The 23,054-nt window shown below is 40.3% G+C and overlaps 1 protein-coding gene across 1 annotated transcript in view; it reads left to right on the top strand.

Annotated features, from left to right (window-relative positions):
- Nucleotides 1–23,054, top strand: part of LPCAT2 (lysophosphatidylcholine acyltransferase 2) — a 69,115-nt gene that overhangs the window by 6,932 nt on the left and 39,129 nt on the right. Inside the window, exons 2-8 of the mRNA XM_045989184.1 lie at nucleotides 4,796–4,935; nucleotides 8,157–8,374; nucleotides 10,184–10,296; nucleotides 12,238–12,298; nucleotides 13,488–13,546; nucleotides 14,807–14,841; nucleotides 19,294–19,348. Coding sequence (XP_045845140.1) covers nucleotides 4,796–4,935; nucleotides 8,157–8,374; nucleotides 10,184–10,296; nucleotides 12,238–12,298; nucleotides 13,488–13,546; nucleotides 14,807–14,841; nucleotides 19,294–19,348 — 681 coding nt within the window. The remainder of the gene's footprint in view (nucleotides 1–4,795; nucleotides 4,936–8,156; nucleotides 8,375–10,183; nucleotides 10,297–12,237; nucleotides 12,299–13,487; nucleotides 13,547–14,806; nucleotides 14,842–19,293; nucleotides 19,349–23,054) is intronic.

Here is a 23,054-nt window from a genome sequence, read left to right as displayed (position 1 = left end):
GAAGAATTACAAGACAGAGAGATGAGAAAAGAAAGTGAATTTTTGCAGTCAGAGAAAAAGAGAAAATCAAATACTATATGATTTCTCTCATATGTGGAATTTAAGAAATAGACAAGTAACAAACAAAATAAGCAAAGGGGAAAAGAGAGAGACAAACCGAGAAACAGACTCAGAACCATAGAGAACAAACTGATAGTTACCAAAGGGGAAGGGGGTGGGGGGATTGGTAAGATAGGTGATGGGGAGTAAGGAAAGCACTTTTCCTGATGAGCTCTGGGTGATGTGTGGAATTGTTGAATCACTATATTGCACATCTGAAACTACTAGGACACTGTAATGTTTCCCTAACTGGAATTTAAAATAAAATTTAAAAAAATTAAAAATACAAAAAGAAAGGAAAAATTCTAACTATTTATCTCACAGATGTCATGTTTGTATATGTAGAACATTCTAAAGAATCTACAAAATGGCTAACAGCTAGAACTAGTAAGTGGACTTGGCTAGGTTGTAGGACACAAGATTAAAACTTAAATCAGTTACATGCCGATATACTAGTAGCAAACGATTGCCATGTAAAATTAAATTATCTTGTTTATAATAGCAATAAAATAACATTAAACAATTAGGAATATATTTAACCAAAAACATTGAGAACAACAAAACACTGTTGTGAGGAATTAATGAAACTTTATGTAAGTGGAGAGATGTGTTATGTTTGTAAATTGGAAGATTCAGTATTATCATGGTGGTAATTCCTCCCAAATTGACCTATAGATTCACTGAAACCCTAATAAAAATCCCAATAGACTTTTTTGTCTGGGTAGAAACTGACAAATTAGTTCTGAAATATATGTGAAAACGCGAAGGAACTAGAGTAACCCAAAATAAGTTTGAAGAAGAAAATGCTGCAGAACACAGTACCTGATTTCAAGACTTATTAAAAAAAAACAAAAAACAAAAAAAACCCCTGCAGAGTTGAGAGAATGGGGTATAGACAGAAGAGTAGATGAACCAAGCAACGAAATATAATGGAGAGCCCACACATATGTGTTTGATTGATTTTTGATAAAGTTGTCAAGAAAATTCATTATCGAGTATCAAGTCTTTTCAACAAGTGACAAAAGTCCCAACAAATGTTGGGACAACCAGATAGAGGCTATGGATGAAAAGTAACCTCGATCCCTAGCGCATACCACACACAGAAAGTAATTTAACATGGATCATAGACTGGAAAAAGCTAACACCATACAGCTTCTAGAAGAAGAGAATATAAAATATCATCATGACCTGAAGGTAAGTGAAGATTTCTTAGAAACGACACAGAAAACGGAAACTAAAAATTGATAAATTAGTCTACATCAGAATTAAAATTCTTCTCATCAAAAGGTACCATTAAGAAAATGAAAAGGCGGGGCACCTGGGCGGCTCAGTGCGTTAAGCCTCTGCCTTCAGCTCAGATCATGATCCCAGGGTCCTGGGATCGAGCCCCGCATCGGGCTCTCTGCTCAGTGGGGAGCCTGCTTCCCTCACCCCCCCCCGCCCCCGCCTGCTCCCCCCCCCCACGCTGCTCTGCCTACTTGTGATCTCTCTCTGTTAAATTAGTAAGTAAAATCTTAAAAGAAAAAAAAGAAAATGAGAAGGCAAGGCATGGACTGGGAGAAAATATTTCAGTACATGTAACGACAAAGGTCTTGTATGTGGAACATGTAAAGAACTCCTACAAACTGATAAGGGAACAATGAACAAACCTGTAAAAATGGGCCCAAGACTTGAACAAACACTTATAAAGAGTTAGGGGAGTGACCAATAAGCACACAAAGAATGTGTGAACCCCATTGTTCATCAAGGAAATGTGCATGAAAACCACATGAGATATTATTTTATACCCACGCAAATGGCTGCAAAGACTGACAACACCAAATGTTGATGAGGACATGGAACAACAAAAACTTTTCATATTTTGTTCGTGATGTAAGATGATACAACCATTGGAAAAACAATGGGGCAGTTTCTTACAAAGTTAACCATACCCTGGGGCGCCTGGGTGGCTCAGTTTTTCACGGGTCTGCCTTCCACTCAGGTCATGATCCCAGGGTGCTGGGACTGAGCCCCACACAGGACTCCCTGCTCAGCGGAGAGTCTGCTTTCTCCATCTGCCTCTCCCCCTGCTCATGCTCTCTCTCTCTCTCTCTCGCAAATAAATAAAATCTTAAAAAAAAAAAAAAGTTAACCATACCCTGGCCCAACAGTTTCACTCCCGATGAAGTCAAAATCTGTGTCCACACAGAGACTTGAACATTAATGTCCATGAGAGCTATATTCATAATAGCTAAATGTCCACACAAAGAATGGATAAATGAATCATGGTATATTCATACAGTGGAATAGTAACTCTGCTGTTGAAAAGGCTTCGCTACTGGTACATAATGGCGACATGGAAGAATCTCAAAGATTTGAAAGGAAAGAAGCCAAGCATAAAAGAATACCTACTGGGTGATTTCTATGTGACAATCTAGATCAGGCAAAACTAGGGTGAAAAGGAGCCTGTCACTAGCTGCCGAGGGCCAGGGAGGGTGTTCTGACTGCTGAGGGGCACAAAGGAACTTTTTTGGGTGATCAGACTGTTCTGTATCTTGATTGCCGTGGTGTTTGCTTAGGGATATATATTTGAAGAACTCATAATCTGGGGTGCTTGGATGGCTCAGAAGGTTAAGCCTCTGCCTTCAGCTCCGGTCATGGTCTCAAGGTCCTGGGATCGAGCCCTACATCAGGCTCTCTGCTCAATGGGGAGCCTGCTTCTCCCTCTCTCTCTGCCCGCCTCTCTGCGTACTTGTGATCTCTCTCTCTCTGTGTCAAATAAATACATAAATAAAATCTTAAAAAAAAAACTTCATAATCTGCATGCTTAAAGTAGATGCATTTTTATTTTATATAAATTATGCCTTAATAAAGTTGATTTTTTAAAAAAGAATACTAAGACCAAATGTTGGCAAGTGACCCAAATTCTCATACATTGCCAGTAACACTTGGAACTATTACAACCACTGTGGAGAGCACTTTGGCAGTTTCTTATCAAATTGAACTGTCTGTAACCCAGCAATTCCCCTCCCAGGATGAGAAAGGAAAACATATATCCGCAAAAAGGTTTGTACAAGAATGTTCATAGGGGCTTCAGTCATAAGAGCCCACGACTGGAAACAAGCCGAAGATTGATCAACAGAAGACTAAATAAATTACCCCATATGCATACAGTGGAATCATATTCTGCAATCAAAAATAATGAATTACTCATTTACAAAATCACATAATTGAATTGCAAAAACATTACATTAAGCGAAAGAAGCTTAGACACATAAGAATGCATAATGTATGATTCATTTGTATGACGTTCAAGAACAGACAAAACTAATCTCTGGTGATAGAAATCTCACATCAGTTGCCTAAGAGGGTAGGACGAGGCCCGAGATGACTGGAGGGCAGACGTCTTCTGTGTCCTGATTGCGGTTGTGGTAGGTACAAGAGTACACATTTATCAAAACTCACTAAGCTATCTACTGAAGAGCTGTGCATTTCCTTGTATGTAATTTTGACTTCAAACATGCACACACATAATTTGACAGAGATCAAATTAGATGTAAAATAGTTTGACAGAAAAGTAGGATCATTTTGGTGCTCCTCATAAATTATTTGATGATGCCCAGATTCACATTAAGGGCCAGGAAAGGCAGAAGGACAGCACTGTTTGAGTAGTGTAGTTGGCTCATAGAAGAAGGATAATTTAGCATGCATAAAAAAAGTCAATATGGTGGGATGCCTGGGTGGCTCAGTCAATTAAGCATCTGCCTTTGGCTCAGGTCATGATTCCAGGGTCCTGGGATTGAGTCCCGCACTGGGCCCCTTGCTCAGCAGGGAGCCTGCTTCTCCCTCTGCTTCTGCCACTCCCCCTGCTTGTGTGTCCTCTCTCTCTTCCCTCTCTCTGACAAATAAATTTTTTAAATCTTTTAGAAAAAGAAAGTCAATATGGTATAGGATTAAGAGCAAAGGCTATGTAACCAAGCTGGGTTCAAACCCTTGTGCTGCCACTTAATAACTATGATCTTAAGCAACATCACCTAAGTTCCTCTGTGCCATTCTCTTCCTGTATTTAAAACAGCCGAAGGTTGTAGGAATCAAATGGGTCCCTATATGCCAAGTGCTTCTTGCGCCCGCTATATAATAAGCATTCATGTATTATTGGCCACTCTTATTAATTTCATTCTTATTCTTACTTGTTTTTTCTTTTATTTTTTCCTTCTCCATCTTCTTATTGTTGTTAGTTATAAAGGACTGGCAGGTCTATAAAATAATGCACTTACTTGTTCACACTCTAATACCTTCATTAAGACTCTTCCTTCTACTGATAGCTCTCAAAAACCAATTTCCCCTCTTACCTTGCTAGCTTCTGCTTGTCTTTCAAGACCATTCAACCTTCAACTCCTCCGGAAGCTTTCCCTGACTGCGTAGTGAGATACTGTGTTTCCCCAGCATCCTCTAGTCACTTTCTTTAATAAACAGATCAGATGTTCTTATAGTACCTGGTTTTCTTCACTGTTGCTTTTGCTATATTGTAGGTGGTGTACAGTGGGATATAGTACCTTATTTTTCTTTGAGCTGAGATTCGTGTCTGGTTCCGCGTAATATGCAATTCATCCTTTAATGAACACATGAATGACACAAAACTTTGCTCTTTTGTGTTTTTGGTTGATAGCCAGAACATTAAAATACTGTCCATTTTTTTTTTAACTTTGGCTTTCAGATTTTCTTTCTTGGAATTATCCTGCTTCCAATCCGTGCCTTGTTGGTCGCACTAATTGTATTACTCGCCTGGCCATTTGCCGCCATTTCAACGGCATGCTGTCCCGAAAAGCTGACCCATCCAATAACTGGTTGGAGGAGGTAAGAAAGAATAATGTCGAAATGTTAGGTAAATCAAATAAAGAGTTTACCGTAGTTCAGTCATTGATCTATAGCTCTAGCTACCGCTGCCAACTCAATAGTCACCATTTATTTCCATTTCTCAGATGAAACAGTTATTAATTCATCGTTTGGAGAAATTGCTGCCTGAGCACCTCAGGATAATCTGTTGAAGCTGTAATTTCTAGTATTAAAATATTGTTTTCTGAGTTATTGCTGAAAAGCGATAGATCCCTTGTTCTGGAAGACCCAGGTAGTAGGCCTGAAACCATTACAGCTGAAAAATGCCTTTCTTCCACTCTCCCTCAGTGTTGACATTTGCTTTTGTCCCTCTATAGTAACTACGTATTTTCTGCAGTGGCATAATTAAGCAGGTCAGTTACATCGTATTGAATACTTCAGTGATATTATTAATCACAGTTTAATTCTTAATCAATTGAGCCTAGATTTTTAAAACATCAGCATGGAAGCAGAATGGAATTGCTTCTCGAGCATTATCTCATTAGAGAATAGACTTATCACAAATTAACGAAGTTATTGGTCAAAGTTCACTCCCTGTTGGGCAGAGCCAACTGGCTGCCATAGGTTTATCCTGAAGTGAAGCCTTTTAAAATGTGCATTCCTGACTAAAATTAACAAGTCCGGAAATGAGAGATGCTGGCGAGGATGCGGAGAAAGGGGTACCCTCCTACACTGTTGGTGGGAATGCAAGCTGGTGCAACCACTCTGGAAAACAGCATGGAGGTTCCTCAAAGGGTTCATAATGGAACTACCCTATGACCCAGCAATTGCACTACTGGGTATTTACTCTAAAGATACAAACGTAGTGATCTGAAGGAGCACGTGCACCCCAATGTTTATAGCAGCAATGTCTACAATAGCCAAACTATGGAAAGAACCTAGATGTCCATCAACAGATGAATGGATAAAGAAGATGTGGTATATATACACAATGGAATACTATGCAGCCATCAAAAGAAATGAAATCTTGCGATTTGTGATGACATGGATGGAACTAGAGGGTATCATGCTTAGTGAAATAAGTCAATCGGAGAAAGACAACTATCATATGATCTCCCTGATATGAGGACGTGGAGATGCAACATGGGGGGTTAGGGGGATAGGAGAAGAATAAATGAAACAAGATGGGATTGGGAGGGAGACAAACCATAAGTGACTCTTAATCTCACAAAACAAACTGGGGGTTGCTGGGGGGAGGTGGGGTTGGGAGAGGGGGAGGGGGTTCTGGACATTGGGGAGGGTATGTGCTATGGTGAGTGCTGTGAGGTGTGTAAACCTGGAGATTCACAGACCTGTACCCCTGGGGATAAAAATACATTATATGTTTATAAAAAATAAGAAATAAATAAAAAAATTAAAATGTGCATTCCTTGGATTAGGAAGCCATCGCTGAGTTTTAGGGCATCGTCGAACTTTCGAAACTTGTGCACATTTTTTTCTTTGTACACAGGATCCATTCCTTCCATCCAAATCTCAAAGGAGAATGTCCTCCAAAAAATTTTGAAAATCGCTGTTCTAGAAACTTTTAAAAAATATGCAGTTCGCCGTCCAGTTCATGTTCTAGTGAATAAATGTCAACATTCAGCCCAAGGCTGGTTTGAAGCAGGAGGGAATCCAAGGCTGGCAGTGTCCCCAGAGAACTAATACGCCTCAGTCCTTGCAAATCGCACTCCTTTGTTTTAGAGTTCAAGGTTGTGTGTCACTAAAAATTACTTTATGAGAGCTTTGTTTTTTTGGGGGGGGGGGTTGTTTTTTGTTTGTTCCATGATGTGTCCATCCCTTTCAATTACCCCTTTGGTTTCTATCGTGAATGGCTTATGGAGCCCTATAATGACGGGGAATAGTCCAAGAATCCAGAAAACAGATTTAATAAATGTTAGGGGGAAAAAAGTTCTATTTTTGCCAATTAAGCAAGTATCTCTACTTATTCTCAAACAGGTAACATTGACATTAATTATGCAGCACCCAACTCTTAGCCTATTTGAAATCATTTGAATGGAAGTGTTTGACAGCTTTGAACGTGGGATATTTTAGAATGCGATTATCAGAATTTATATCACTGTAAATCGAAAATAGGAGGTGTGGAAATTCGGTTAACGGAGTGAGCTTTTTATTCTTAAGTAAATAGACATCTGAACTGGAAAGAGCGAGGAGAGGTATAGTCATTTCCCCGTGCCCTCTGAAAAAGTGCTTTGGTTCTCTGTGTCTTACTTTCTCCTTACAGAGAAACTTCCTCAGTGGCCGGTTGCTTCCCAGCCCCTCCCTGCATTTGACAAGACTTTTGAGAGAGTTAGACAGGAAGCCCACTTTTTAAGGCTCCCATTAGATGTCTTATGGGAAATACACACGATTTGCTTTCCATGAAAAGCTGTATGCTTATTCACAACCTCAGATGCCTATTCTGTGTTTGCATTTCTAGAAGTGGGTTTTTGTCTCCCTCCTCAGTTGAGCTTCTCAAGGACCAAGACTGGGTCTTATTTGTCTCCTGTGTCCAGCGCAAGTCACCTGGGCACAGTTCGATGAATTATTTTCTAATGACAGAAATTCTTTTTAAAAAGGAAGCGATTCGATATCTGAAATTAAGTGCATCTATGTTCCAAAGAAGTGAGATGGGGAATTTACCTTTTAAAATACTTGATGATGTCTAAGAATTATAATGGTCTAGGTAATGAGGCTTAAAAAAAAAAAAATTACTCTGAGGACAGATTCAGCATGAGAGTTCCAAAAGTCTTTGGAGGAGATAGCAGCATCTTTGTTACCCAAATGTTACCCTTGTTCCCAAGGTGTCTGCTCTGAAGGACTGTACTCACGTGGGTTGCTCGGTGGGGATGTGTGTTGGCAACAGAGTCACTTACTAGCCATACATCCTTGGGAAATTTCGCTTCTCTCTGCCTCAGTTTCCCAGCTGCAAAATAAGGGTGCTAATAAATAATACCCATTTCATAAAATTGGGCTGAGGATTAAAGAAATCTAAAGTCCTTAGAATAGTGCCTGGAGGAAAGAATGCTTCGTATAACTGCGAGCTATTCTTAGCTCGTATTTTAAAATGAAGTATTCTGACACGTTTGGGTTTTTGTGTTGTGTTTTAGAGTAAAGCCCTGCTGTTAGCTGAGATTAGCAAGACTAATTGTGTCTTTTCTTTTCTTTCTTTCTTTCTTTTTTTTTTGTATTTCTTACCAAAGGAAAATCAGTCAACCAGTTTTGAAGATTCTGGGTCATGCCATGTACTTTTCAATGGGGTTCATAGTTACTGTGAAGGGAAAGGTGGCAAGACCCACGGAGGCCCCGATTTTTGTCGCTGCCCCCCATTCCACATTCTTTGATGGGATCGCCTGTGTCGTAGCCGGGTTGCCTTCGATGGTCTCTCGAAACGAGAATGCACAGGTTCCTCTGATTGGCAGTAAGTACTTGTAAGACAACATAGATATTTTCATGCTCTTGGTTCGCCTTAAAAAAAAAACCAAACTATCATTTATCAGTGGGCTTTTTAAAAACTCTCAAATAATGAAACACTTCAAAACTATTTCCTTGGGGCCCCTGGGTGGCTCAGTGGGTTAAAGCCTCTGCCTTCGGCTCAGGTCATGATCCCAGGGTCCTGGGATCGAGCCCCGCATCGGGTTCTCTGCTCATCGGGGAGCCTGCTTCCTCCTCTCTCTCTGCCTACTTGAGATCTCTCTCTGTCAAATAAATAAATAAAATCTTTAAAAAAAAAAAACACTATTTCCTTACTTCTAGTGAGGAACTATATGGAAGGAAGGAATTTATGGTAAAGGTTAGAGACCTCCCTGTCTGTTCCCTTAGAATTCTTTCAAATTCTTATTTTTGTCACCGTACCATCACTGCTTGGTGTTCGTATATCTAGCTAGAAAGACCAGCTTTCAAGTCCCAAACATGCTTGATTTTTCGAGAGAGAGAATACAACTGAAGAATTTGTGAAAACACTGGTTACATGCTATTTCACGAATTTCTCTTTGGGGTATTGGGCTGATAGACACATGAAGTCTTTCCTCTTAACTCTGTTTTCTTATTATTGCCCCAGAGTCTCCATGAGGGACCCACGTGAAACTCTTTGAAAATTATGATGTGGAACGATAAGTGCCTCCTGCCATAAAAAGTAGTGAAGTCAGTGAGATGTGTATCCCACCAGATGCTTTGGTCCCTCCCTAGGGTGCGGGTCTCTAAGCAACCGCTCCCAGTTGTCCCAAGGTTATTGCAAGCATCCAGTGGTGAGAGAGTGGGTGTGGAATTTGCCTTATGTTACCTTGGCACTCTGGAGAAATAGCATAGTTCCTGCTGCTTTGTCACTCAGCTAAGAAAAACACACACACATACTCTTTCTCTCTCTTCTCTCTCTCTCTCTCTCTGTCTCTCTTTTTTATTTTCCAGTGTAACCACCTTGCTTTCTATAATATGGTGTTTCCATGAAAAACATTTAACAGCGGATTTTCAGTAAATTGGGGCACTTGGGTGGCTCAGTCTTTAAGCATCTGCCTTCGGCTCAGGTTGTGATCCTGGGGTCCTAGGTCTTGGAATCGAGCCCCGCATTGGGTGCCCAGCTCAGCTGGAAGCTTCTCTCTCTCCCACTCCTCCTGCTTGTGTCCCCTCTCTCACTGTCTCTCTCTCTCTCTCTGTATCAAATAAATAAATAAATAAACACGTTTTAAAAAAAGATTTTCAGTAAACTGAGGTTTATTATGCATGTATGAGAAAGCTCCCCACTTAGAAGATTGGCGTGCTGAAAATGTTAATAAAATTAATAATTGCTCCCTATCTGTGTGTACTCTGAATTCACATAATCAGATGTCAGGCTATTCCTAAAATAAAACAAGATAATCTTGTAGTATATATACCAAAGGCTGATTGTCAGTTGAGGAAGAAGACCTTCAGGGAGAAAATTGCATTTGTCTCCTTTCATATTCTTGCTGCTAACTTCTGTTATGTCAATGAAATCCTTGTGTGTCTTAAAAAAAAAAAAAAAAAAAAAAACCCTTATAAACCGTGAATCAGAGCAGATGTTTTTAAAGTTCTCTTTGATTTGCTATATTTTAACTTTACATAAAAATTGTTTTATGATTTATCCAGTATCAGTGCTATGGTAGCTTTAGCAAAAAAAAAAAAAAAAAAAAAAAAAAAAAATATATATATATATATATATATATATATATATATATTTATATGACTTGGCTCTGACCTTTTGTTTGTCTTAAAGGACTGTTACGAGCTCTGCAGCCAGTGCTGGTGTCCCGGGTGGATCCGGACTCTCGAAAAAACACAATAAATGAAATAGTAAGGCGAGCAACATCAGGAGGGCAGTGGCCACAGGTAAAACACAGGACATGTCCATTTAGATATATTGCGAGTTTACTTACTGCATATGTGGAAATCATTTGGACCCACAGATGGCAGCATCTTGGGTCACCCGTGCTGGGTGTCTTCAGCATAATAGAAACAGAACAAATGAGTGAGTATTAAAAAGTCCTCTTCCCTGTGAGAAACTCCATGGGATTAAATATATCATTCTCTTTTATCCTTCAAACTCTTTGAAACGATTTTGACTTTATGTCATAAAAAGTAATTCTCTACTTCTGAATTTATTTATCATCTTAAAGACAAAATATCAAAGCTCAATCCTACTCTACTCTACTTTATTTATTTTTTTAAAGCAATTATCATCTTAATCTTGTCCAAAGTTTATTTAGGCAGGGCTTTTCACTTCAGGGGGTACATCAGAATCACTTATAGAACTTTTTCAGACTTTCAGACCATCTTACTAACCCCATCACCTAGAATGCCTTTCGAAGTTGGGGGGGGGAGCAATATTTTCTGGATAAAGGGAGCCTCCTTGGTAATTCTGGTCAGTATCACTCTGCCTTGTCCTGGGTATAAGCAGGGGACTCTAGCTGGACTCATGATCTGCAGTGATCTGGCCACCCATGATGAGTAGATGTTAAAATACTAAGAGGAATATGTGGGTTTCTAAACCCACCAGGAGGTTTAGAAACCAGGGCATGTGAGGAATGATTTTTAAAAAGTGACCAGGAAGAAACAGCACTCGTAATAAGGGTTCGATTTTTCTCTTGGATCCAGGGACTCTGTCTAGGACTCGTAGGCCAAAGTTAACAAATTGGTAAGATTTCAGCCCATCTCGCTCATCTCAAGGAACTTTCTGTTCAGATGTACAATGATCTGATCTGAAATTCTTTTCCAGAATTTTCAGGCACTGACTAAGCAACCACTTGGGGGGGATGTTGTTGAAAGAATTCAAGCATTGGCAACCTGGATGGCTTTTAATGCCCCCTTCCCGGTCCGAGATGTTTCATTTACACTGTATCCACTCATTAATAGAGTAGCTATAGAGTTTCCATTGAAGGAACCGTATTTGATATTGTAACCAGTTGTGATAGGAAACCTGTTTTTGTTTTTAAATTGGGGGGTGAGATTGCATACACTTATCATTTTTATTTCATAAATAACCCATCATGGTAGCACTTTCACCTGATAATGTTTGCCCTTTCTAATTATTGTTTAAAAAAATACCAAATAATTACACATACTAACTACTGTGGGTACAGGAACTTTCTGTTTTTATTTTATGTACTTAGCGATTCAATCATTGCCAAATTCTAAAAGCTTCAGAAAATGCAGCTTGTTCACTTAATGGGGAAACTAACTGCACTGTGTGACTTTCACATGGAGAACAGAAAAGACTATGTTAAAAGCTAAAAATACTTTCTCAAAAAAGATACCGAATTGTATTCCATATGTCTACTAACCCAAGAAAGCATAAAGCATGTTATAAGTATTTTCTCCTTTTTCCCTCCTCCAAATATCCCTGAACTGTATGTTGTAGGAGTGAAGATCCTTGAATGGGAAAACAGAAACAAGGAAGTAGTAATGATTCGGTTAAGGAGGGATAGCAGGAGAGGAAAGAATTTAATGTCCTCTTTGGCCATGACGTAGGGTCTGCATCTTCTTTTAAGTTTATCCAAATCATTAGCATCGTCACTAAGAAACATTTATTAAATGTATTTTCTATTCAGAGCTTTAATCCATTTACTAATAATCCCAATGGTCAGACAATAGTGCTTTTAGAGGAAAACCGGATAATCCGATTCTAACTTTTGATAGCATCAAATATTAGCCTTTTATTGCACTTTTGTTTTATAAGAATTGGCAGCTCTTTGTGAATTCGTAAGAATGAGTAAAGAGGTAATCTATTAATTAGACTGAAATATTAAATCTACGTATTCCTTTTCTCCCAAGATACTAGTTTTCCCAGAAGGTACTTGTACTAATCGTTCCTGTTTGATTACTTTTAAACCAGGTGAGATCAATTAAATTATGTACTATAACAAAGTATGGACGATTTCTCAAATGATTTGATACTAATACACAAAACAGCTTGTTTGTCTTGGGTGTTTCCCAATAGAAGGTGTTTAACAATGCAAATCCTCAAAACTCACTCCTTTACTTTCTGTTTTGGTTTCATAACCCCTTCTTCCTTGGATTGTTGTGCATATATGCCTGTGTGTGTGTGTGTGTGTGTAAGTGTGAACCATATTTGATGTTGTATCCAGTTGTATATGAGCACACACATGTACACATACAGAAACCACTGACAGATTTTTCTTTTCCTCCAAGGATACTCTTTTTTTTTTTTTTTTAAAGATTTTATTTATTTATTTGACAGAGAGAGATCACAAGTAGTCAGAGAGGCAGGCAGAGAGAGAGGAGGAAGCAGGCTCCCTGCTGAGCAGAGAGCCCGATGCGGGGCTCGATCCCAGGACCCTGAGATCATGACCCGAGCCGAAGGCAGCGGCTTAATCCACTGAGCCACCCAGGCGCCCCTCCAAGGATACTCTTAAAGACACTCCAGTTCCTGCACTATCCAGTAGAAAACTATTTTGGTGATAGTTATAAAGCCTTCAGATGCCTTCTTTGCTTTACTCCTTTTTTTTTTATTAAATATTATAAAGTCACTAATTTCATAGTAATGTGTAATTTCATACATAATTTCCTAGTTACTGGTAGTGCTTTAACATGTTTTTGTATTAGCTGCTAGAATGCCCAGAGCCAAAGTTAGAACTCATTTCTAGGAAGTGGGATAGTCTTTGCTCCTAAGTGTTTGCTTTTATTTATTTTTTATTTTATTTGTATTTTATTTGTTTATTTATTTGTTCTCAGTTTCTCTTGGTCTTGTCTTTGTCATTACTTTTTTTAAAATAATGAGTATTATTTTTTTGAATAATGACTATTTGGAAAATGAGAACACTTGGAGATGTAAATAAATATTTTCAGCGACTTGGACATAACATAAATATTTTGGTTTCATAACTCTGAATTTTAGAACGCTCTCGTTTTGGTAAACACCAGGGATTTACCAACCTTTAGCAAATAGTTTATGTGTACTCTTAAACCAGTAAGTATAAGTATACCACTTATTATTAATTTTCTTCACTGTAAACCATATAGTCCTATAAGGAAGATGCTATAATATTTCACTGTGGTTATAGGAGCCTTCATTCCCGGAGTTCCGGTGCAGCCGATCCTCCTCAGATACCCAAACAAGCTGGTAAGCATAGTGTTTTACAGTGGGAAAAATCTCAGACATTCCCAACAGCACAAATTCTCTAGCACTCCTTTTAATCTTTGAATAAAGTCCTGAGTAGACATATCGTGGATGAACATGGGCAGACCCCATTCCCCTTGTCACGTGAAGGGTTTAGAAGTTTGCAAGATAGGCATGTACTTGGGGACACCAATATTATATTTTGTCTCTGCTGTTACTAAGCTCCAGGAGAGCATTCCTTTAGTTTCTACTCTGTTGTCAAGGTAATGATACCATTAAGTCTCAGATTCAAGGTCTTCTTAGATGCGTAGTAGAACCCTTGCATGTAGTTTGTGATTTTCACTAAGCCCAAAGGGAGACTTCTCCTGATTCAGTCGTTGTTACTGGAAGGATAACTGGTTTAGCAGAATAAAGTTGGGATTGGTTTGGTTTTTCATTTCTGGCTCAATACTTACTAGCCATGTGCCTCTTAGCAAGTAACTTAAACACGAAGATAGATAGGGAAAGAATCTGTCATCCTACAGAAAGTGCGTAGTTGGCTTAGGAGACAGTCTCTCTGCTCCAGCCAGGTACACTGTCCTCTCTGGATATGGATGGTGCCACATTTCCCTAAAGAAAGATTTTCTGGAATCTGTTTTGGTTCTTAGAGGAACTTTCTCTCCTGGAGACTTTACATAAAAAGTCAGGCTGTAATTAACTACCTGTGTTATTTCAGGTCAAGAGTTCTTGCTCAAGTCAGCTTTTCTTTCGGTGGCTTCTCAAACTTTTGATATCCGTGGTTAAAAAATTAGAATCCATCAAAATTTACTTATACTTCTGCCTATTTGGCACCTACTGAAATTCTTTCACTATGTATTACTTTAATCTGTTCTCCCAAATATCTGCCCCCCACCTTTGGTTGAGAACGGTTATATTCTGCATTTTGTTAGCAAATTAATTACCTAGGTATGTTCATATTAGGAGAAAGATAGCTAACATGCACATAGTTTTATTAAAAATTAAGAACAACTTAATTCCATAAAAAGATAGGTGGTTACATATGGAAAACGGATTTTTGCTATGTCGATATGTAATCCAACAATTCACAGAGTAATGCCCTGCTGATAATAGTCTCATTTTACATTTCAACATACTGCTTTTAATTCAGAAGGAAAGTACATGAATACCAATATTAAAATAAGATTTGTTTTATTTTTAAAGATTTGGGTTTTATTTGGCATTTTTTTCACTGAACTAACAGTCTAAATACTTCTGTTATTGTAGGATACCGTGACTTGGACATGGCAAGGATATACATTGTAAGTCACTTCTCTTTATTATTGGTGTGTTTGAATTTTATTCAAGGGAAGAAAAAAAGAAGATCATTTATTCCCTTTTTTAAAAATAAGCCTTGTTGTTTTGTAAAAGTAAAGATTTCTCTTTTTGAAAGATTTTATTTATGTATGTATTTATTTGAGAGAGAGAGCGTGTGTGGAAGTGAGGGATAGGGAGAGGGACACGTAGACTCTGCCCACAGAGCTAGAGCTAGAACCTGACACAGAGTTCAATCTCACAACCTTTGATTTTTGATCCGAAATCAAAAATCGAATGCCCAACCGACTGAACCACCCAGGTGCCCCTAAAAGTAAAGATTTCTAATCAGCCCCTAAAATCTTGCCACCGAGAAGTCTCTGTAGAGAGCATCACTCTCTTGCCCGTTAGCCCCCGGCCCCTCCCATGTGCAGAATTCTGTCTGCCAGGTTCTTCTGGGTCTCAAGCGTGTATCTACCAATTCTTAAGAACCAGTCCAGTGACTTGGTTTGCAGCCTACTTAGCTTTAATCTTGTAGTTTTATTTCCATTGCTGGCTTGGCATGTTAGCTGGTGTCTCCATTGTTGTTTTACTCTATTGGTTTAAGCAGTCCTGAGCCATTGCGTCATAAGGCCTGAAATAGCCGTGATGTGTCTGATCTGAGCTGAGAAAATAGCTAAGCTTTCAGTTCCTTTCTTGGATTCTAAAAGCATGAGGATCAGCAGTTTCTATAAACATTTAAGAGAGGAGAGAAACACAGCTCACCAGTAAGCCAGCTGAAGTGAAACAGGCCTTTAGAAAGAACAAAACATTTAGAATCTTACTTTCCCTCAAGACCTTTGATCGAGCTCCCCCCTGGATTAAGTCCGAGCCCGTCCACACTGCGGTGAGAGCCTTGGATAAAATGCCTGGATTGGAGGGCTTTGCCTTGGGCCTTCCCCAGCAATGCCTTTTGATACTGATCACAGAGTTTACATAACATTGTTGATGCACAGACAACCATTTGGACATATTTAAAGGGAATCCTCATTTGCCTTCAAGTACCTTGTGACTTCCTTAGATCATCCTAACAACATATGAAAGTCTGATTTTTTTTTTATTGCATACCGATTTTCTCCATGTGTGAATTGCACTGAAATAATAAGTTTAAATCAGAGTAGGTAACTGACAGGCCAGTTACATGCATTAGTGGTTATTAACACGTGAGGCACGTATGTTCCTATTATACTTGGGTCCTTCATAGTCAAAGTAAATGACACTCGAAATAAAGACCATCGATTGCGAAGGACATCTAGGCATTCATTATGTGATCTTTAACTCCTCAGGAAATCGGATTATTCCTTTGGCCAGAATACCTGTTTCATGTCACTGTTGGTCTTGAGTTCCTGGTTTTCAGCTTTTTATACAAGGGCAAGTGAGGAGGAGCGAATTGTACAAGAGCATTGTAGAAAAGGAAGCGCCTAAAATCTGGGTGTCCTGAGGTGTGTCGTCCTCGTGGCCTTTACAGTTTAAGCTCCTTACAGTGACAGTGACCGCAGGCTCCCTGCATGGTCAGTGTGCCTTGTGCAACTTGTGTGGCAGTACAGATGGGCTTGAAGGTCAAATACAGGAAGGCCTTCCTGGAAGGGGAATCAGGATAGAAAATGGAGCGGCTGGGTTAATCCAGCCTTCTAAATTCGGATGTGTGAGATAAAGGGAAAAAGAAAATAGAAGAGGGCAATCAGACAAGAGAGGGAAAACATTTTTCCAGAGGTGAAGATTTCTTAGGACCGATAGACACAAAATCCTCAAAAGGCACGATTTTCTTTTTTTTTTTTTTTTTTTTTTTTTTAAGATTTATTTATTTGACAGATAGAGATTACAAGTAGGCAGAGAGGCAGGCAGAGAGAGAGAGAGGAGGAAGCAGGCTCCCAGCCAAGCAGAGAGCCCGATGCGGGGCTCGATCCCAGGACCCTGGGATCATGACCTGAGCTGAAGGCAGAGGCTTTAACCCGCTGAGCCACCCAGGCGCCCCAGGCACGATTTTCTTTTGTCCAGGTGCCACATTGCACCTGCCCGTGGTGACTCTCATTTCCACTTCTATCTTCCAGTGGTCTTCATGGCGTATTTAGCCCTGTGCTCTTACTGTCAAGTCCATTTCCTCCGTTGCCTTCGCTCCAAGGGCAAGTCTAGACTGAGATTCTAAGGAAGAGAGTCTATACCAAGGCCCATAGCCTAAGGGAGAGGGGTATTAATTTAGGGATACACTTAGAGAAGGGGAAGCTATGGAAAAGCTGTTTTGTGTGGGTCTAAGAGGCATTTGGTTTGTGTGTAATGTAGACAACGCAGGTTTAATGAGGTCTTATGCCTAACCCCTTCCTTCCTTCCTCCATCCCTGCCCCCCTCCCCATCTCTCCCACCCTTCCTTCCTTCCTTCCTGTCTTTGTCTTTCTTTCTTTCTTACAGCAGTCAGAATTTTCCAAACAGATTTATCTATTTCAATCGCTAAATTCCAAATCTCAATTTAGATAATTCAAGAATAATTTAACTTCATGGTAAATAATGTGGATTGATTTTGCTTGCTTGTGGTTGATAGTAAAAGATCTTTTTCCTCTCAGATGGAAAATTTGAGAACTGATACTTACATTTACAATTTATAATTATATATGGAATTGGCGCATCTACCTAAATTCCTTCTTTTAACTAAATTCCTTTTTTTTTTTTTTTTAAGAGAGAGATGATAGAACACAGGAGTGGAGAGAGGCAAGGGGGAGAGATAGAATCTCAAACAGACTCCCCACTGAGTGGAGAGCCTAACATAGGGCTCCGTCTCACGAACCTGAGATTGTGATCTGAGCCAAAATCAAGAGTAAGATGCCTTCAGGGAAATACAAATCAAAACCACAATGAGACACCACCTCACACCAGTCAGAATGGCTAAAATTAACAAGTCAGGAAATGACAGATGCTAGTGAGGATGCAGAGAAAGGGGAACCCTCCTACACTGTTGGTGGGGATGCAAGCTGGTGCAGTCACTCTGGGAAACAGCATGGAGGTTCCTCAAAAAGTTGAAAATAGAGCTACCCTACAACCCAGCAATTGCACTACTGGGTATTTACCCTAAAGATACAAACGTAGTGATCCGAAGGGGCATGTGCACCCAAATGTTTATAGCGGCAATGTCCACAATAGACAAACCATGGGAAGAACCTAGATGTCCATCAACAGATGAATGGATAAAGAAGATGTGGTATATATACACAATGGAATACTATGCAGCCATCAAAAGAAATGAAATCTTGCGATTTTCGACGACGTGGATGGAACTAGAGGGTATCATGCTTAGCAAAATAAGTCAATCGGAGAAAGACAACTATTGTATGATCTCCCTGATATGAGGAAGTGGAGATGCAACATGGGGGGTTTGGGGGTAGGAAAAGAATAAATGAAACAAGATGGGATCGGGAGGGAGATAAACCATAAGAGACTCTTAATCCCACAAAACAGACTGAGGGTTGCCGGGGGTAAGGGGGTAGGGAGAGGGTGGTGGGGTTCTGGACATTGGGGAGGGTATGTGCTAAAGTGAGTGCTGTGAAGTGTGTAAACCTGGCGATTCACCTGTACCCCTGGGCTAATAATACATTATATGTTTATTAAAAATTTTAAAAATTAAAAAAAAGGAAGATGCTTCACCAACTGAGCCACCCAGGTGGCCCAATTTTAGTTTCTTAAGAGCAAAAACAGGTTGGCTGTTTTCTTAAACATGTAGATGAAGTCATTCAGCCACCTCATCTGTTTAAATGAGGTGGAATAAAAATCCCATTGATATCCCATCCCAATAGTCTAAACATGTATTAGGAAGCCACACATAGAAACAACTGTCCCAGAAATGTTCCTTGAGAGAGTTGGTTATAATCACTTTAAAGCCTTTGTCTTTTGTCTAGCTTTGCAGTGAAAGAAAATTTCTCCATAACTAAAACATTGACTATTAATTGGGAAGTTATGATAAAGTTTCTGCTGTTAGGGAAAGGCCCTCTGATTTCTTTTTTCTTTTTCTTTTTCTTTCTTTTTTTTTTTTCATATCAGAAAAGAGCTTAGAAATGTAATGTTCTACTGAGGAGTTGTCCTGTAAACACATTCACGTACCTTAAAATGTGGCCTCAGTAGTTCTTCTAGGGTCTTGGGCCTACGAGCGTGAGTTGTCAAGGAGACCTCAAATTTGGGGGTTAGCGTGCGGAGCCGCAGCTCTGACTCACAAGGACGTATTTGGTATTGCATTTGGTGATTTGACTTTTGAACATCACGAACACTTGTTTAAGCCCAAGGAGTGTTACAGCGGCCGGCTGACACGCATAAATGTGGAATATATATTAAGTGTGACGTGACGGTGCTCACGTACAAAGAAAGGATCGTTGAGTAATGGTATTAGTTGATACTTGTATTACCACATAAAGATGGCCTGCTCTTTTTTTCCTCTTCAGCATTCAGCTTTGTATGCTTACTTTCTGCCAGCTCTTCACAAAGGTGGAAGTTGAGGTAAGTCTTTCAACACACAGTCTCGGAACTGGACATTTGGCCTTCCCTTTTCTTTCGAACGTCTAGTCTAGGGACCCCAGCTGTACAGAGGCTGGAAGTTAAGCCCACCCCCAAAATGAGCGCTGGTCTTTTTCACATTGTCCACCTGACTTTCAGATCCAGCCCTGAGAATCATACCAGGAAGTACTGCTAACTTCTGGGAACTTCCGCCCTTAGCCGCCTGTAGCTGACTGGATTTGCATAATTGTTCTCTCTCTTATTCCTTTCAATGCTGACCTCTGTCTAGGGGGTTGGTAGGCTTCACTTCCTCACAGAAGGAGCTCCTGCAGTTGATGGAGTCCTAGAGTTCCTGGAAGAGTATGTTCTGTCAAAGCAGAAGCCCTCACTTTGCAAATCCTTGTGCACGTGGAAGGCCTGGGGAAATCCTATCTGGGAGGCTGCTCATATCATCATGAACAAGGCAGTCTTTTGGTTGGAGTTGCAGCGGCAGGCAGGGGGTGGGGGAGTAATTCGATCTTCCCAAAAATTCTGACCAGATTTTTAAGACTGTGAAGGTTGATTCCAGAACCATTCTCAGATTCTAGGAATGACGCAGAGTGGACACCTCAACGCAGAATTGAGTTGGTTTTAGTGAGGCTTTCAGGTCGCCTTTGAAGAGAGAGGGTCAGAAGGGTGGGGCAGACTCTTAATTTCATTTTCCAGTTGCATCCATAGATTGTGTAATGAGAACGTGAAGTTTGCTATATAATTTAGAATCCTGAGTGGGGGTCCACATTCCAAGTGACAGGACATGGAATTTAAGTCACGAGAATACTCTTTTTACTTTGTTTTATAGCTTAGGCATTTAGCCATGTAGAGGTTGTCAGCAATACCAAATGGCACAGGAGGGCAAATTTTATCTCAAAATGAGTCTCACTATGTTTGAAATTTTTCTTGAGACTTGCAGGTTGCCTGCCTGCCAGGAAAAGATGTTTCTTAATTATATGCCACACTTCCCCACATTTAAAACCAACTCAGTATCTATCAGGGTGGTCAAAAAACACTGGTTCTTGAAATGTGCATAGATGTTTCTAGAGAAAAACACTAATCTGTGCCCTAATAATTAGTTTAAGAAGTACCAGGGTAAACACAATGAATCAGATTTCTTTCCTCAAGAGCTGTCATTGCCTTTGAGGTGGTTTGACCACAGTACGCCTTTTTCTCCAGATACCTCCTGAAACTGGTGTTCCAGAGGATACATTCTGGGGAATCCTATCAGGAAGTAATAGTGTATTATTTCTAAGTACTCCAAGCAGGCTTTTCCTTCTTTAACAGCTGTTCAGATCAACTAGCCCTGTGTTCTTTCTCTAAAAAAGAAAAGAAAACTCATGCTTGAAACAGCCACGCTGTCTTCTGTGCAAATTTGGAAGATACTGTGTATATAGTATATATGCTCCCCCAACCATGTACCCCTCCCCAGCTAAGCAACAGATGTGGAAATACACACATGTACTTCTTTTTTTTTTTTTTTTTGAGATTTTATTTATCCATCGGACAGAGAGAGCTCACAAGTAGGCAGAGAGGCAGGCAGAGAGAGGGGGAAGCAGGCTCCCCGCTGAGCAGAGAGCCCCATTCAGGGCTCAATCCCAGGACCCCAAGATCATGACCTGAGCTGAAGGCAGAGGCTTAACCCACTGAGCCACCCATGTGCCCCAGAACTGTACTTCTTTTGTCTGCATGTGTCAGTGGGTCAAATTGTTACAACAGAGATAGGCAAAGTGCTCTTCTCTTTTTGCCCTGAACGTTATTACTACACTTCCTTTCTGTGTCATGGCCAGCCTGACTACCTTCCTACCTTTCCTTCCATCTTTCTTTTCCTTTCTTTCATCCTTTCTCTTTCTTCCTTCCTTAGACCTTTCTTCCTTCCTTTCTTTCTTATTACAATATTTGCTTTTTCCACCCAGTTCTTAGACCGGTCTGTGTAATATTTCCTGGCAAAGAATATATCCCTTGATAACATCACAAACAAAATGGTACCAGCCTGTGTAAAATAGAAGAATCGGTGAGATTCAATGTATTAGAATTGTGGTACACGGCAAGAGGATAGGAATGGGTGGCCTTCCAAGTTCTGTCTTCTTAGCTTAATTATATTTATTTTAGATTTACGGTGCAACCTTTCACTCTGGGCACTCCTCGCTACTTTATGACTTTGGAATATTTTCATTCTTCCCAGGTTGGGTTCAACTGAAAAATGTATCCCACAGCCTGTCAGGGGCTAGGTGTATCCACACCCAGCTCAGGACTCTCGAGATCTGGGCATGGCCTCCACGCTTTTGTACTATGTCCGAGGAGGCCCGGTCTGAGCTGCCGCACATGGAGCTTACATGGAAGGCTCAGTGCATTTAGCTGCACCAATGTCGGGTGACTTTGTTACTCAGAAGCCCCTCCCCTGCCCACCACCACCTCCGTGTTCTTTAAAACTGATGGAAATCGGGGCACCTGGGTGACTCAGTTGGTTAAGTGTCTGACTCTTTTTTTTTTTTTTTTAAGATTTTATTTTTATTTATTTGACAGACAGAGATCACAAGTAGGCAGAGAGGCAGGCAGAGAGAGGAAGGGAAGCAGGCTCCCCGCTGAGCAGAGAGCTGGATGCGAGGCTCTATCCTGGGACCCTGAGATCATGACCTGAGCCGAAGGCAGAGGCTTTAACCCACTGAGCCACCCAGGTGCCCCTAAGTGTCTGACTCTTGATCTCAGTTCAGGTCTTGTATTCGGGATCATGAGCTCAAGCCCCACACTGGGGCTCCACACTGGGTGTGAATCCCACTTAAAAAAAAACAAAACAAAACAAAACAAAAAAAACTTGGTGGAAATCCTAGTTATTGTTTTTTCGCATATTTTTTAGAACTTCGTGAATATTCATTAGGTAAGCCTAGTTGAAGATGTGTCGTTCAAGAATATGGTCTTAGTTTTGTGGTTTTTAAAATGAACTTTGAGTGGATTATTTGGTGTCCTTTTAGACACTGCCCTGGTGAGTCACAGGGTGTAGAAGGCCTTATTCTTTGATCTTTTACAAGTTGTCCCTCACTGATGACCATTTCCAACTCTGTAGTCCCCAGAATCACTGGATCACTAAAATCTAGGGCGTGTAGTATTGAGGGGTGTTTTCTCATCTCCTCTCCCCACTCCCTCTCTGCTTCCTCGACAGAGACTTATTTTCAAAAAGACCGTCATTTTCTTGACTCTTGAGTGTTAAAAGCATGATCACTTCCAAACCGCGTGCCCTCTGTAATTGATCTCCCGGCATCCTTGAACGGTGGGGCCATGTGTGTCCACAGAAGGTTGTACTGAATGTTATTCTCTGGGTCATAGTGGCCCAGTGGGTGTGTTTAAAGTGTCTTTTAGTGGTTTCTTTTATTGGCCAGCTACTTCACAAGGATGCCTTTATAGGCAGATGGCTTAGGGGCATAAGGAAGAAAGAAGATAGCTAGTAGGAAACATCCCAAAATGTGACATAAGTCTACAGCCTGCTGGTTGTATCTCATGCGAGATGCAAAGCTAGACTATCGGGCATTATGTGAACAGCAGCTGCTTTAATGAATGCAAGCAGGGCGTTCCCGCCGACCATCAGTCTGTTTCCTCCTTCTTAGGCTGTGTCTCCATTGTACTCAGAGCCACCACATGAAAATGATTTGTTTGGAGGCATATTTTGTTTTCATAAAATTCC

The sequence above is a fragment of the Meles meles genome, chromosome 19, assembly GCF_922984935.1.
Source record: "Meles meles chromosome 19, mMelMel3.1 paternal haplotype, whole genome shotgun sequence".
In the NCBI taxonomy this organism is placed as follows: Eukaryota; Metazoa; Chordata; class Mammalia; order Carnivora; family Mustelidae; genus Meles; species Meles meles.
Note: the sequence above shows the minus strand (reverse complement) of the source record. Positions and strands in the feature narration are given on the sequence as shown.